This window comes from Panicum virgatum, chromosome 4N, assembly GCF_016808335.1.
Source record: "Panicum virgatum strain AP13 chromosome 4N, P.virgatum_v5, whole genome shotgun sequence".
Lineage (NCBI taxonomy): Eukaryota > Viridiplantae > Streptophyta > Magnoliopsida > Poales > Poaceae > Panicum > Panicum virgatum.
This window is the reverse complement of record NC_053148.1, coordinates 1,923,811-1,940,871: the sequence shown is the minus strand read 5'-3', so window position 1 is coordinate 1,940,871 and position 17,061 is coordinate 1,923,811. Positions and strand designations below refer to the sequence as shown.

At 51.1% G+C, this 17,061-nt stretch overlaps 1 protein-coding gene across 1 annotated transcript; it reads right to left on the bottom strand.

Annotated features, from left to right (window-relative positions):
- Positions 1 to 85: 85 nt before the first annotated feature.
- LOC120669642 (probable aminotransferase ACS12) lies at positions 86 to 3,910 on the bottom strand. The gene is made up of 4 exons (XM_039949445.1): positions 3,155 to 3,910; positions 2,906 to 3,058; positions 1,648 to 1,808; positions 86 to 1,561 (listed from the first exon to the last, which is right to left on the bottom strand). The coding sequence occupies exons 1-4, from the start codon at positions 3,638 to 3,640 to the stop codon at positions 703 to 705; spliced, it is 1,659 nt and encodes a 552-aa protein (XP_039805379.1). The 5' UTR covers positions 3,641 to 3,910; the 3' UTR covers positions 86 to 702.
- Positions 3,911 to 17,061: the final 13,151 nt, after the last annotated feature.

The window sequence follows — 17,061 nt, the reverse complement described above, 5'->3', positions numbered from 1 at the left end:
AGACATATTGAGTTGCCAGAGGCATTTTGGCCACTCAACAAGACATGTTCACTCCACAAGTACAGTAGTAGATGTCTCCGCCTTCTTCCAAGAAACAAGTAAAGTTTGTAACATTATTTCTTTTCATTATTTCCCCACCCCTCCATTGACTAACTTGATCTGTCCATGAACCCCCAAAAAATAACTCACTTTCACTGGCAACGTATAAACAGCGTTCAAAATCCTGGCATATGCAGGAACCATTGCTTTACAAAACCCAAACCTGAACACTAACTTATGTAACCAAAGAACCAAAAGAAAAATGAAGACAGTATCTGGGTGTAAGGATTGGCTCAGCTCGGCACCTCAACCCTATCACCTGATGAGCAATCTGTCATCTGAATCACCTACAGTGCTACGAAGGAAGCAATTGAGAGCAAGAGGGTGTAACCATCCAGAGTGTTCAGCATCATGGCTCATCCGAAACAGCTGATAGTTGACCAATATGATTATGTTTTCAGAATCCTACTCATCCTTCCACCAGTCAAGGGGCTTCTAGCAATTGCTGGTTTCGGTAGCAAGAAGATGCTCAATGTCTATGATCCAAAATAAATGGATTGCGCAATTTTTTCCTGAGCACCCCTGCAGTCCACTGTGGAGCACCCTGAAAGATATGGTTATCTCAATACCTCAGGGGTTCGGAAAGAAAAAAAACCTAGTCTTTTAACTGTTTGACTTGTGGCTATCTGTAACCCTCCCGAGCCTTTCCACCAAGACAGGAATGTCCTCCTCACTCAATGCTGTGAAACAACACCTGAACCATCCAGGCTCAATGCAATGGCATGATGAACCTGGAGTGACATTGACCTTTGCCTCCTCCAACAGCCTGTCCCAGAGCTTGCGTTCTCCTTTCTCGCTGTAAGACCGGATGTACCTGCTCATGTCTGCCCAGCAATAGAACCCTCCGCTGCTCTTGAAGCATTCAATCCCCACTTGTTTCAAAGTATCGACAAACAAATGGTACATTTTCCGGAGCCTCTCTCTGTTAACTGTTAGGTATTCTGAAATGAACTTTTGGTCTGAAAGCATGGAAACGAGCAGGCGTTGTGTTGGAGTTGACACTGATGAGAACCGAGCAATTTTAGCAGCAGCTGCCACAATGTTTTCATTGTAGGAATATATCACTCCAACTCGAAACCCAGCAAGAGATAGGTCTTTTGAGAGTCCATATATGATGTGAACCCTGCCTTTATCAAAGTCTTCTAGCTCATCCACAACTTCTGCCACACTGACAAATTTGTCACTTCCATATGTTGAACCAGCAAATATTTCATCAGAAATGAAGTGTATGTTCTTCTCCGCAGCAAACTCTAGAAGATCATGAAGTGTTTCCCGTGGCACAATGCCTCCTGTTGGGTTGGAAGGGTTAGATATGAGAACCCCACGAACCCTTACTCCTCGCTTCTTTGCCTGTTTGTAAGCTATTTCGAGAGCAGTGATACTAATGTTAAAGTTATCAGTGCTACGGCACGGAACAGGTATCAACTCAACGCCAGTTCGCCATTTTATGTCCCTATCCCAACTGCGGAAACAAAGGTGACGAGGTCAGCTCATCACTTAAAATCAAAATCGTGCATAGAAATGTATCAAGAGAGTGAGGAAAATTACCCAGGGTAGTAAGGCGATGGGACAAGAAATGCATTTCCTGGATCAGCAATACAGAAACTCAATATTTCCATGGCAGGAGTTGCACCAGATGTAATCACCATTTGAGATGGATCAAAGGATACTGATTCATGCATGATTTGCCTCATGAATCCAGCAAGAGCCTGAAACAGAAATTGAGTTCATATTTGGAAAATAATTATCACACCAAAAACCAAAACGAATTGGGATTCATGGAACTAGAGCCCAAAACATTTACTAGACCCACTTTCCATGCAGCGTTCACAATTCAGAACAGGTTACTTAGATTCCCTGAATGAATAAGCTGGAATAAAGTTCGTTAAATAGCAATGAGCTAAAACAGAAAATAAGGTAAAAAGGGAATGTTTCAAATCCAATAAGCAGAACCATATTTAGCCGCTTCAGTTGGAAACTAGGTGTTTTAGCAGCATACCTTTCAACATAAAAAAAATTCCATATGTAGCAGGAAATACAATGTAAAATCTCACTTCAAATTCGCAAATATTCACAGCAGTTAAAGGCACAGAACATTGGGTAACTAAGACTCTTCAAATATTCACAACTTTAGGAACAAGCTGATCAAAACAACGTCGTCTATCAAGTCGAGTCAAGATTTGACAAATGGTGCAATTCCAGCCAGCAAGGATCCATATGCCTAGAACGACAACCAAGAAAAAACAGAGCTGGAATGGTAACTCTTTGTCCCATTCCCATCTGCTTCAGATAGCATGTATATGGCTACAAAAAATCAAAAGGAAAAAAGAAACGAACAAAATTACACAACACCATGAAAAATGAGAACAATGATACCCCTCATCAGGCTTAGACGCTAACTCCAGTTGTCTTATTTTACAGCAGTTCAATGATTAATCGATACTGTTATCTCTGATTGAGGTACCAACTCCAACACTGTCTCTAGGATAATCCACCGAATCAAAACAGTAACCTAAAAGTGTCGATACCACAGGAACTTTTTATGAAAAAGGAAAGAAAAACTAAAATGATCCACACATGAGAAACAATCCATCATACTACACCACAGGTTGAATGAATCAGTACGACACCATAATAAGTTGTTAAGATTGGCAAAATAAATTGTCGATGGAACCTAGGTGGCCAATTTCAAAGCGAAGCAAAATTTGGCCAGACACCGAACGCATCTTGCGGATGGAATCATGGAATGTGATGTTTTATGGACTGAAGAACAGGAAGGGAATCAAGGCGGATTCCATCAGCCTACCATCTTCAAGGCAACTATCCCGTCGTACGGTTGGTAGGTGGCGAGCCCCCGGATGGTGAGGTCCCTGGCGTCCTCCCCGACTCCCGCAATCCCGTCCAGCATCGCCGCCCCCGCGTGCTCCTCCATCCAGCGCCCCACCAAATCCAGCGACAGCTGCGCGCACGCGCGGCCATCCATCATTACCTCCGAACAAATTCCATGGAGGGGAGGAGGAAAAAAAAGGAAGGAAGAGCATAGCGCGATTCCTACGTGGTTCTCGGCGAGGCCGAGGTTGATGAGGCCGTCGGGGTTGCACGCCGGGTGGTACGGGTCGTCGGCGCATCGGCGGAGCCCCGCGTAGTAGAGCGAGTCCTCGTCCCCGGCCCGCACGACGGCGCCGCGGGCGGAGAGCGCGGCGCGCGGGGTGAGGAGGCCCCGCGAGAGGGAGCGGTGGATCGGGGAGGCGGCGGAGTTGGCGTTCCCCGCGGCGGCGGCGGCGGAGCCCGGCGCGGGCGCGGGGGCCGGGGGCCGGTTGCGCTTGATGTAGAGCTGGAGGAAGTAGAAGAGCGCGCAGGGGATGAGGGAGCCGAGCACCAGGCCGCCCCGGCCCTGCACCACCCCCTGCAGCGGCACGACGATGCGCATCCCGCCGTCCGCGCGCGGGCGCGGCGCCCCCCTGTCGCGGGGGGACGGCGAGGGCTGCTCCTTCTTCGCGCGGGCTGCGGCGGCGCCGAAGTCGTCGTCGCCGTCTCTCATGGGCGCTGCCGCGGCGGCGTCGTGGGGGGCGCGCGGCGGCGCCGGGGCGGCATAGGGCGGGGGTGGCGCGTGTGGTCGGCGGGGTTGGGTTGCTTGGCGGCGCGGGCGGGGGATTTGGGGGTTTGGGAGGGCGGGCGGGGCCAACTGGCTGGCTGGGTGGTGGTGGCCGAGGACGAGGACGAGGGGACGCCGGGATTGGCGTCTTGCTTGCCGCTTCTGGCGCCTCGGCTGGGATTGGCCGGCTCAGGTGGGGAGGCCGTTGCCCATTCCACGCCGGGCTCGCCAGCCGACCGTTCCCGAGTTCAGCAACCAGCCCATCACCGCATTCGTCAGCCAACTCCAGTTCCAGCCCAACAATATTTTCCTCTCACACCACTCCAGCCACCAGCTCCAGCTACAGCCAGCCCAACAGTATTTTTTTCTCACACAATTCCAACTCTAGCCTCCAGCTCCTATAGGTAAACGGGTAGCTACGCTAGCATCACTACCGCATATACCCAAGATACTTGCGAGTAGAAGATCATAGATCGTTACCACTAGATGCGCAGCGCAGCGGAAGAAGTCGCGCGTCGATGTAGAGGAAGTAGTCGATCACGTCCCACGAACCGAGCTCCTCGTACTTGATCCCAGCAGCCGATCAGCGCAGCAGTCGCAGCAGCGTCTCCATGGAGTCCACACGTACAGGGATGAAACGTCGGGCGTCGGTGTGCTAGCACCGCACGCACGGCATGGGCGGAGGCCGAGAGAGAGGGAGGGGCGGCGGCTAGGAGGTGGCGCGGCTCACAGGGGTCTCGCCCCCTTAGCCCTTCCCTCGTATATATAGGGCGTACTAATGAGTTTCTATCTCATAGGCCCATTAGTAATTCTAATCCATCTTGGATCAACATCATCTTGGGCCTTTAAACCGTATTGTGATGATGGGCTCTTGGGCATATCACCAACAGCTCCAGCCTGCCGAACGCATCTTGAATCAATATCCTCTTGGGTCTTTAAACCGTATTGTGATGATGGGTTCTTGGGCATATCACCAACAGCTCCAGCCTGCCGAACGCAGTGAATTGTGTACTGGTCCCGGTCCGGCCGGGCCGACCTCGTTGTAACCTTGTGATCCGTGATTCCGTGAATCGTGATCGGTGATCTTGCCGTACCAGTAGCTCATGTACAATGGAAGTGCTTAGAGTTAGAGGAGGTGCTTATTAGTTTTTTTGAAAAGATTCAATAGTGTGTCATTAGCATTGGGTGCTTAAAAATACCGTTGGCCCTATCTATGCCCCATTTCATATTTTGCACGGAGCTAGCGGCGACATGATAATACCGTGCGAGTAATGGTTTGTGCTCGGTCAAGGGCAAGGGTGTTCTCACAGGTCCAAGCAGGATGAACGAAGCCTAGCAAAAATCTGGTTCCAAACCGTTGGGGAAGACCGCTTGGGAACCACCTCCATCAGGATGGGTCAAGGTGAACTTTGATGGCTCTTTCGTCGCACAGGATGGAAATTAAAGGCTGGCGCGGGTGTGATCGCGAGGGATAGCCAGGGAGGACATGTCGTTTTCACAGTGTGGCGTGCCCTCTTTAGATGCCAGAATGCAGAAGAGGCGGAAACTCTAGCTTGTTTGGAGAGCTTTCGTCTCGCAGCTCAATGGGCTCGAGGATCCGTCATCGTTGAAACGGATTGCGCCAGGATTGCAAAGGCACTGGAGACTAAGGAGGACTGATCTACGCTCAGCTTCATCCTCTCCGACGCAAAACTTCACGCTCGTTTGCTCGTGGAATGGCGTATCGCCAAGGTCAAAAGAGAGTGTAATAGTGTGGCACATGAGTTAGCTGCTCTCATACAGCAGTTTGGTTAGGTCAAGCGCCTGCGTGCGTCCAAGACCTAGTTAAAAATGACTGTAATTTTCTTGGCTAAGCAATAAAGCTCTCTTTTACCCGCAAAAAAATGAGGTGATAATGTCTTTTTTTTTCTTTAAAACACCTCATGTAATATGTTGCGCAATGTCCGTTTTGGAGTGGCTATGGTCTATCGAGTTGCTTCAGCCAGGCATGCATGCACACATGCACAGCACGCGCGCGTGCTGCCCGCGGCGGCGAGGTAGCCGTACGTGCAACGTGCCATCCAGCAGCCCGTCACGCGACGGCGTGGTTGATGATGCGTGCTCCTCGCTCCGTTTCCGTTTTATTTCTTGTTCTCTTCTTCTTTCTCGCAGCACAAAAAAACACCATCGAATTCTCAGCTCCGTTGGTCGCAGGGGAACAAGAGGCAACGAACGGTTCCGTAGCCGAGGATCCGGACGCTGCCGCTCTTGTTCGCATCGGAGGCGAGCGACCTGCTGAGCTAACAAGGGGCGGCACAACTGTTGCGGAAAATGACGAGGAGCGTTGGCCGTTTCCGGCCGCCGGGCTCGGCAGGACGGGCGGCGAGGAGAGGAGCCACCAGGAGCTGAGCTCCCGAAGCTGGCGTGGTCTGGCCTGTCACCACCTGTGACCTATGATGCGTCCCTCCGTTTCTCGTTGGGTGGCGACCAGCGACGTCACAGGTGGCATGGTTCGGCCTGCCATAAACATACGAATTTATTGGGAAATAATGCCTCTGCCTGCATGGCCATCTGATGGTTAGATGAAACAAGCACAAGATTGATAAATTAATAAACTAGTATAAACAGAGTGCTTGTGGCACCAAGAAGGCAAGAAGCGAGCACACTACTAGCCGCTTTGCTCTCCTCGCTTGGAATACGCGCGAATCACGGGGGGCACCTAAAACGGGCAAGGAACCCCACCAGAGATGTTTCTCTCTCTCTCTCTCTCTCTGTCTCTTTGTGCGCCCGCCCGTCAGTGTGTGTGTTTCTTTGTTTCTGAATTCTGATTCTGATGTGACGAGGAATCTGGGTCACACGATCGGATTGCGCGGCGTCCTGTCCAGTGTCCAGGCCACACACACACAGGCCCTGCCCCACTGCCTGGTCCGCACCGCACATGACATGGCGCGGGCACTGCGCCCGGATCTCCCGTCGTTGTCGGACGGGCGGCCGCCACCGAGGTGAGCTGTAGCCAAGGAGGGCTCCAGCTCTGAATCTCTCCGATCCTCCATGGACCATGGATTGATCGGCGACAAGCATCCGCAGACAGCGGAGTGGGGTGGACGGCCCTCGTTCCTCAACCTCTCCGGCGGTCTCGTGATCTCCAACGCTAGGCGTTTGCGTTGGTTGCTGCGAACTCGGGCCCTTTCGCTTTCTTCTTTGCGAAAGGCCAAACACCAACGAGACAAAAAGCATCCCGTCCGGTGCGTGCCATCTGATATTCTGATCCGACGGCCGGTGCGCGCTCCTTTTTGCCTTGTCGTGTCGCCGGCGAAAGTGGATGGACTCTCTGGTTACGCAGCGGATTACTGTAAGGCTCAATTGTGCTTTCTCTCTCACTCTCTCCCTCCCTCCTTTCTTTGTTCGTGTGTGTAGCATGTGTGTGAAGCATCTTCCGTTTGTTTGTCCGCCACGAGACCAGAAGCAAGCTGCAGGTGCACCCACCCATCGCTGTGCTGTTGATGGGCCACACTACACTCCGCGGCCCATCGCTGCAATTGGCGTTTGAGGAAGTTGAAGCTGGCGACCGAGAAGCTATGGTCTGCTGGAGTTTGAGCTCAGTTGCCAGTTTTGTTGTTTCTATCGAGCTAGGCTCCTTGTCTCTGGTTTTCCTTTTCTGTTATTAGCTACGGCTGTACCTTGTGCTTTGTCTGATCTAGCAGCCTGGTGTTGTTTCAGTGTCTGTAGGTGCTGTTTCGTTCGTCAGGTTTGCTGCATTTTTTTGTATGGAACTGCTACACAAAATAGTTTGCTTTGTTTTGTCTAATGGATGAAATGGGGCAGGGGCGCAGGGCATGTTGCGCCTGTCAGTCTAAAAAAACACTCCGCGGCCCATCGCTGCTGATGCAGCCGGGGCACCTAGATGGGCCTGGATCCATATAACCAACAGATTTGACCCAACGGAAGCGCCAACAATCCATATCCACCATCAGGGGCCCGTGGTGTCTGTCGCCTTCCGCTGCAACCAGGTCCGGTCCAGGTCCAGCACCGCACAGCGGGGGGCTACGGCTCCTCCAGATTTGGTCCAGTCAAATCAGCGCGTAGCGGCTGGCCTCAGCACTGTACATAGTACAGCCGCTGCGGAGCCACTGGAGACGGGCATCAATGGCGGACCTGATCGGCTGGACCGCCGGTCCGCCGGCCGGAGCAATCAAGCCGCCCCTGAGGCCCTGACGCTCGCCGCCCGCTGGCAGAGAGAGGCCCTCTTAGGGCAGCTCCAGTGTAGACAAAAAACGAACCGGGGGCAGCTGAAACCGAACCAACACACTGCGGCAAGCGAACCGTGTGTGTCAAAATCTGAAATCGAACTCCAAAGACGGTTCGGCTGTTGGAGAATTAAAAATGTTAGATGAGGCGGGCTGAGGTGCGTGCATGCGCCTTGTACCCAGATAAAGCAAACTCAAAGACCATTCTTTAGGCCGTGTTGGTTGCATAAACCAAAATTCCAAAAAAAAATTCCGGTACCTGCATGGAGATTTAAATCTAGACGAAATAAAAAACACATTGCGACTGCTGTCTGTAAATGGCGAGACGAATCTAATGAGCCTAATTAGACTGTAATTAGATGATAAATTGCTACAGTAAATAACCTCTAATGACGGATTAATTAGGCTCATTAGATTCGTCTCGCGATTTACAGACGAGTTTTGTAATTATTTTTATGATTAGTCTATGTTTAGTACTTCAAGTGTAGAAAGATGTCTTTTTAAAAAATTTAGAAGAGGCAACCAAACACGGCCTTATTCATTGTGGGTCCAAAAGTCGATGTTTACACTGTGAGACTAAGAAGTGCAAAAGCGAATCGAACTCAGTACCGACACGTTCTGCCATAGTTCGCATACAACACTAGAGATGCTCCTTTTGTATGAATGGGATGTAAATCGCGAGACGAATATCACATCGAATATTATAATACATATATGGAGTACTAAATGAAATCTATTTACAAAACTTTTTGTATGGATTGGCTGTAAATCGCGAGACGAATCTAATGAGTCTACTTAATCCATGATTTGTAACGGTGATGCTACAGTAACCATCCGCTAATTATGAATTAATCATAGATTAATTAGCATCATTAGATTCTTCTCACGATTTACAACTCATCTGTGCAAAAAATTTTATAAATAGATTTTATTTGGTAATTCAAATTAGCAAGATTCCTTAGTAAAATTTTTACGTGTAAACAACTAAAAGCCCCGGCGCGACGGAGATCGTACTCTACCTGGAGGCGAAGGTCAGCAGGTGCCTCGGATCAGATCGGGCCCACCTATCAACTCGAGTGATAGGCTAGCGATTATTGATAAGCAAGAAGTCGAGCGGGTAGGGTTTTGGAATTCCCTTGTTTAGTTGCAAAAATTAAAATTCTAAAACTATCACATCGAAAAATAATCTTAAATGTATGAAGTATTAAATATAGATAAAATAAAAAACAAATTATATATTTTATTTGTAAATTGTGAGACGAATCTAATGAACCTAATTAGACTATAATTAGATTGTAAATTGCTACAGTAACTGCTACAGTAACTGCTACAGCACACATGTGCTAATGGTGGATTAGTTTGTCTTACTAAATTCATCTCGTAGTTTACAGACAAATTCTGTAATTAGTTTTTTAATTAGTCTATATTTAATACTTCAAATGTGCAAAGATTCTATTTCAAAAACTTTACATCTGCATCTAAACGAGACCTAGTTTTGATGCGACCACTAATTAAACGGCGTTCTTGCTCATGCGAACTACTGCTGATAGAAGAAAATCAACCATCATTGCGAACTATCATGAGCTTAATAAAACTTGCCCAAAACTAAAGGCCTCGCAATAACACCGGCTGTCAACTTCAGCTAAAGCCTCGTAATGAGGTCATCAATGTATGTATGTATGTATGAGGATGTGCAATACATGCACTTGAGCTGAGCAAAAGAAAAATCTTTGAAGAAAAAAACATATTTTAAAGTGGAAGTCAATCTGAAACTCCCCACCCGTCAATACATGCACTTGAGCTGAGCAAAAGAAAAATCTGTGAAGAAAAACATAATCTTATCTGGCATGATATTTATCAGATCATCGCCCGGCCGCCTATTCTTCTATTAATTAGGTAAAATAAATACTATAGTTACTCATTGTATGGTTCTTGGGATCGGTCAAGTCAAGTATCCCAAAATAACTACGTACGACCACCTGCGCCCAGAGGTAGTACGCATACGATTATACCAACTCCTCCACTACCACTTGATCACTGTTGGTTTCCACTTTTATAGCCGAGTAGTACGTTTGGAGTTAATGGCTGCTAGCTTCCACTAAGACTGCCTGCACCGGCGAACGGTATCCCGCACGCTATGCACCACGTTGGCTGCATGCTGTGCGGGATACCGGAAAAAATGCTGCCTACCGGAGCAGCTCTTGCACGCCAAAATCGACAGGGTAGCGAACGCCCGCTACGCGCCGTCGTGGCGCTGGGCCCGCGCCATCCCAACCGCCCGTCCGGCGGCGCAGAGCGGCGGACCCGCCCGCAGAGAGAGAGGGCCGATGGCGGAGAGAGTCGCCGGCAGAGAGAGATAGCCGGATCGAGAGAGAGAGAGCGGGTCGCCGCGCCGAATAAGCAGGAGGATGAGATAAAGGACCGCCGCCGAACCACCATGGCCGGACCTCGGGCCGCTGAACCACCAGGCGCCCTCGAGGGAGGAGGGGGTGGCGCCAAGCTCTGCCGCGCACAGATCGGCCATGGCCGGCCGAGCTCGAGGCCGGCCGAACTCCGCCGCGCACGGATCCGCCGCACCGCCGTTGGTCCCCGCCGTCGTGATCCGTCCCGCCGCCGTCGCGCCGCCGTTGGTCCCACGCGGGCGGCAAGCCGCGCTGGAGAGAGACGGCGAGGGAGGGAGGAGGGCCGGCACCGCCTCCATGGGAGGGCGAGGGAGGAGGAGGGGGCTGCGCGTACACGCCACGACGCCGGCAGCCATGCCCGCGCGCACAGCGCCGTGGCCAAGCACTAGGGTCGCTCCCCCGTGCCCAGCCGCCATGGCTGCTGCGTGCCCAGCTCTTCATCATCTTGAACGGGCAGAGCTCCGAGCCCGGTGACCATCCACGCGAGCAGCTCCCCGGCCTCGTCGGCCGACGCGCACGGCGCGCTCGTCGGCCACTTCCGCCCACAGCGAGCTCGCCCCTGCTCCTCCACCCAGCCGGCCACCTCCCCTGCTTCGCAGCACCCACGCGCCGCCGCTGCCGCCCATCTCCGGCCGCACGCGAGCAAGCCCCGCGTGCTGCAGCAATCGCCGGCCTCGCGCCCTGGCACATGCCACGCCGCCGCGCAGGTCGCTGGAGGCTCGCGCTCGCTAAGGCCGCCGCCGTCCGGGACTGCAGCAGGAACCGCCCACGGGGCCGCGTCCGCCGCGGGTGCCTCGGTACCGGCCCGCCACCGCCTTCGCCGCGGGCGCCTCGAGCTCGGCGTCCTCCATCATCGGCGTTTCCTCGCCGCCGCTCCGAGCTCGCCCGCGCAGAGCCGCTCCTCCCAGATCCGCTCGCGCTCGACGGCGCGCGGAGCCAGGCGCGGCGGACGGCGGCCTGCATGCGCTGCAGGGAGGCGCGGTGAGGGGGCCGGCGATGCGGGCAGGGCGGGACGGAGCTTGGCCCGTCGCCGCGGGGCGGTGACACCGGAGAGCGGCGCGCACGGGGAAATTGGGGAGGGAACAGGGGATGGCGGCGCGCGAAGGAGAAGAAGCACGATTGGGGGTCCTGCTGCGTCCTCCCGCGAGCCGAGCTCGGCCGCAGCGCCTCCGCGACGCCGCGCGCCTCCCGGATCGAGGCCGCGGATGGGCGGCGCGGTGAGGGATGCGGCCCTCGAGTCTTCTGCGTCGGCCTCCGCCGAGGAGCTGTCGCCGCCACCCGCCAATGTCGAGGAAGGCCGGAGGAGGGGCGCGCCGGCGAGGTAGGATAGAGCAGCGCCGCCACCTGCCTGGGGAGAGAGAGTGTGGGTGGGGCGGTGGGTGTAAAAAATTAAATAGTGTATGACATATGGGTCCCGTACGGTGATAGTTGGGATAAAGAAGAGATATAGAGGATGTATGGATGCGGAGAAATTAGATATATAGGAAAAAAATTTGGTGACCAAATAAAAATAATTTTTAGAGAAAGAAAATAGAATAGCACGAGTGCTGACAGCCTAACTGCACCCGAGCCGTATAGCTCCTGGCTCATCTTTTCGGAGAGACAAAAAAAGACAGGGCAGGGCAACAGTAACCCTGCTCGATCGTTTTAAGAGATCGAGAACACGCATACAACTCGTCGGCCGGCCCCCATGCGGCCATGCGTAGTACGTGGCATACAGTGAGCACGCGACACGCACGTACGTACGTACGCTGCCGCCGCGAACAGTGCCGCACGCTCATTGGCCTTTGAGCACGCGGCGACCCCGTTGGGACGAGCGCAGGCAAATTTATTTGCATGCACGCGCTGCCAACACTTTTGGCTCGAGGCTCCGGCCGACGACTCCGCGTGCACGCCGCGCCGTGTGCGTCTGTCTTCTAGTGCAGTAAAGGTAAAAAGTGTCATATCGGATACTGGAGCACACTGTGGCACTTTTTGTTTGTTTTTGATAATTGTTGTTCTATTATGATCTAACTAGGCTCAAAAGATTCGTCTCGTCGTGCACATCAAAACTATGCAATTAGTTTTTTTATTTACCTACATTTAATCCTCCATGCATGAGGTAAAAGGTTTAATGTGATAGGTAAATAGTGAAATTTGATTAGAGAAATTTTGGAACTAAACACACCACGAGGGGGAGGGGCGTTGATTGTTCTTGGGAGGGGCGTTGAGTGTTCTGATGCTTTGTCAACCAACCCTGCCAAGAAACATCCATAAAAAAAAAACCTGCCAAGAAACAGCCAACTTATTCTGTTGTTCTGTTCCAGCACCAGCCAACAGTGTTTTTTTTCACACCACTCCAACAGCAACCTCCAACCACCAATCAGCCAGCAATGTTTTTCTCTCACACTACTCCAGCAGCAGCCTCCAGCACCAGCACAGCGAACACAGTGAGACGCGGCGGCAGTAGGAGCGGCGTATTTACTACTGATTCCTACGAGAATTCTTACGATAAAACGAATTTGAAAAAAATAAATAATTATATAGTCTAACTGATTTCTACAAGACGAATCTAATGATGTTAATTAATCCTTGATTAAACATTAAATATTAAATAACAACAAAATATGCTACAATACTCAAACTCAAACTTTTTCACCAATTAAACACCCCATTCTTTCTTGGACATGGGAAATGCATACGGTTTTATTTATTTTTTAAAAAATAAACACTATGTTGGATGCAACAGGATTCAAGTTTTGAATCCGAGCAAAGCTTGGGAGGATCATTTCAAAAACAAAAGAAGAAGCTTGGGTGGACGCGTCGGCCTCGGCGACCTGGAGCGAGCGCGCCCGGATCTCGACGCGTGCGGGCGCTGGGATACTACAGCCCGTAGACTAGACAGTTGGCAGCGCCACGGAATGGAAGGGAAGCCGACAAGCGCCTGCTGCAGCCCGCGCGCATCGATTCCTGCGCGCGCCGGCCGAGGCAGGAGGCGAGACTGCAGTGGAGGAACCGGAGGCCGGGGCGAATTTACGGCCCTACCCCTGCTCGCCTTCCCGTTGGGGGTTGCGGCCTGCGGGTAGCTCTGCAAATGCGCTCAAAATCAAACTATATCCCCAACAATTCATTTTCATTAAAAAAATTAATATTACTCACACCACTTCAAATCACAACCACCACAAACCAATCCAACCAAACATTTTAGCTCATAATATAATAAATTATTAACCAAATTATAATTATAACCAATAAAAACCCGTTTCTCTAAAAAAATTTATAGTGTAGATTTTACCATACTATTTTACAAAGAGTAGTTATCAGTTATACTGAGCCATCTCCAACAAATATCGATTAATTTTGATAAAATTTTATAGTCTGAATGCGAGGTTTTATTTCTAGGGTCCGACTCTTAACATGGGACCCATGTATAATTCTAGTCACACTGTTTTGCACAAAGTAGCTGCTAGGTATACTGAATATTTCCAACAAATTTCAGTCAACTTCGATAAAATTTTATAGTGTGAACGCGAGGTTTTATTTCTAGGGTCCGTTTCTTGACGTGCGACCCACATGTAATTCTAGCCATGCTGCTTTGCACAGAGTAGCTCCTAGTCATACTGAGTCATCTTCAACAAATTTCAGTCGATTTCAATAAAATTTTATAGTGTGAACGCGAGGTTTTATTTCTAGGGTCCGACTCTTGATGTGGGACTCACGTGTAATTCTAGCCACATTATTTTGCACAAAATAGCTGCTAATCATAATGAGTCATCTCCAACAAATTTCAGTTAATTTCGATAAAATTTTATAATGTAAACACGAGGTTTTATTTCTAAAGTCCGGCTCTTACGGACCAACATTTATATATAATCATACTGTTTTGCATAAGAATTCATTTCAGCTCACCCCAAACCACTCCAATCTATATTTATATACCATTTGAATCCATCCAAACATAATTTGTCGTGGTGTGGCAAACCACAGCCGGGTGGCGGAATGCACCCGCCTAAGCCCAGAGGGTGAGTACTCGGGGGTTAGCTAGCAACTAGTTCCATCTTGCTCAAGAACACGATGAACACAGCCAGTTAGAGTGGTTCGGCCCGCCGGAGCGTAATACCCTACGTCCACTGTGTGTTGTATTGCTTGAGTCTGGATCAGCCTGGAGCTGAGTCCAGCGTGTGTCTGAGGGTGCTCTACCGTGCTTGTTGTGCACAGCGAGCACCTCCCTTTTATATCTCAAGGGAGTGGCGTCCATGTCCGTTGGGTACCCGACAGATGGGCCCATCGATGTAGTACAAAATAACGTACTGGTCATACATTATGGCGTCGCAGGCGAAGGAGATCTCTCCTGGATTTCCTAGCCTGCTCTTGGAATCCCCTGTTCAGCGTGTCCAGGTGCTGTTTTGTCGGGACGGCGCCAGGCGTAGCAAGCGGCGCCGCCTGCCACGTAGCTGAACGGGCTGCATAGCTTGCGGCGTAGGAGGCATGATGAAATAGAGCCGTGCCGTCGTATCCAATTAATGTGGCAGACGGCTCTGAGCGGGTGCGACGCAGGCGGCTGCATTATGTACCTCGGTAATACGCAATCTACAGTGAGGTCTGACAAGGTCTGCCCCGCGAGCCGCGGCGGCAGAGCACGACTCAACCCCCCGCATTGAATGCGGTGGGTGGGCTAGCCTTCCAGCGGAAGACTCGTGCCTGCGCCCACGGAACACGTGGTGGCTCCGGACCCCCCCGGTGGTATGTTAGCTCTACGCGCGTGGGAGGTCCGGATGGGCATGAGGAGGTTCCGGACCCCTTATGAGAGGTCCGGGATCTCGGTGGCTGGCTCGGAGCTTCCCTTCCTCGGGGACACGTGGCGTCTCCGGACCCGTCCCAGAGCGGGGAGCGGATCCGGGGCCGTTGGCCCGGTGAGGTAAGAGCTTATCCTGTGGGCCCCGGTTGCTCCGCCCTTTACCGCGTAGTTACGGATGACTACGCGGGTCCTGCCTTGCTGCAGTAGAAGAGGGTATCCCTGCTACAGGGTACCGACATAATTCATATCAGAACCTAATCCATTAAACCCATTTCACCCCCAAAGACTTGCGGGCGAGCCCCGAGCCAGCTGGTTCGATCCGTTTGTTTTTTTTCTTCCGACGCCGCGCCTGGCCATATTGCATTCCAGCAGCGAGTGCTTCCACGAATCCTGATCGCCACAGATAGAGCAATTGCTTGTCTGTGCCATGTTTCTGCGATACCGCACATCGTCTGTCGGAATGGAGTGCTTAGCGAGCCTCCATAGGAACATGTTGGCTTTACAATGTGATGAACTTGTTGATTTCATCAGTCAGGCACAAGATGACAATGCACGCGGGTGGATCCACGAAGCAATAGCAGGTCTCGCTCATGATAAGTTGGTGAGACTTGTTGTAACTTTGTGGGTAATTTGGCATGCGAGGAGGAAGGCAATTCATGAAAATATTTTTCAGAGCCCGTTGTCCACTTACAGCTTCATAGAGAGGTTTATTGCAGACTTGGAGACGGCTATGCCGACAGTGGAGAGGAAGGGGGACGCGGGTGCGGGCTGTGCCCCTGCTGCAGCTCCCAAATGGATTCCGCCCCCACAAGGCCTGATGAAGGTAAATGTCGACGCCGCACTTTCGAAGAATTCTGATATTGTGGCTATGGCGGCGGTGGCGAGGGATGGCGCGGGCGCTTTCATGGGAGTGTCGACCCTAGTGATGAAGGGCGTATCCGACCCGGAGACGGCGGAAGTGCTGGCGTGCCGTGAAGGCCTAGCCCTTGCAGCGGACCTCATGATCAGGAGGGTGCGAATTGCCACAGACTGCGCCTGTGCTGTCCGAAGCATGGCAGGGCCTGGAATGGGTCGATACGGCCATGTAATCAGAGAGATGAAGGCTGGTATGGCGAATTTCGAAAAAGCAGAAGTTGTCCATGAAGGGAGGGCGTCGAAGACTGATGCCCATGCTTTAGCTAGAAGCTCGATTTATGAATCATTAGGAAGACATGTTTGGTTTTTTGATCCCCCTGATGGAGTTTGTACTAGCTACGCTGTTTGAGTAAAGTTGGCACACCCCCTCAAAAAAAAAAGGAAAATGGGGCGCAACTACGTGGGGCCGGCCAGCCCCGAAAAGAAGTCAAGTGCGCACCGGCATTTGCAGGGGAGCTCCTCCCTTTTCAGATAACGATTGCTTGGGTGTGTTTAGATCCCAAACTCCTCCAAACTTTCTAAACTTTCTATCACATCGAAACATTAAATATAGCAAATGACCCATGCATGAAGTACTAAATGTAGGTAAATAAAAAAACTAATTGCATAGTTTTGATGTACGTTGCGAGACGAATCTTTTGAGCCTAATTAGATCATGGTAGGACAATATTTAACACAAACAAACGAAAAGTGCTACAGTGTGCTACAGTGTCCGATGTGACATTTTCTACCCGTTTTCTAGGGATCTAAACACAGCCCTTCTTCCTGCGTTTGGTCCAGGTCCAATACTCCAGTCACGATGGACTGAGCACAATTTATCTTCAACATGATTTTTATACTATTTATTTTTCATTATGCAAACGGTGAAAAAATGCGTGAAAAAACAAAAAAAAACAATCATAACTTCTCAATACCTACCGCGTCAGCAGTCAGCTGCCTCTTGTTTCCACATTACCGGCAACAGTACTGTGCACGATTCGATGGGACGCTGCATTCTCCTGCGTCGCTGCAGTGCCCGCTGGTCCTCCTCCGAATCCAACCGAAAAA

What these genes read in the sequence shown, in the direction of transcription:
- LOC120669642 (XM_039949445.1), bottom strand. Translation starts at nt 3,640, where the DNA reads ATGAGAGACGGCGACGACGACTTCGGCGCCGCCGCAGCCCGCGCGAAG. An exon ending in GGATAGTTGCCTTGAAGATG is followed by an intron (nt 1,809 to 2,905) that starts GTAGGCTGATGG and finishes TTTCTGTTTCAG; the next exon opens with GCTCTTGCTGGATTCATGAG. An exon ending in CCATCGCCTTACTACCCTGG is followed by an intron (nt 1,562 to 1,647) that starts GTAATTTTCCTC and finishes TTGTTTCCGCAG; the next exon opens with TTGGGATAGGGACATAAAAT.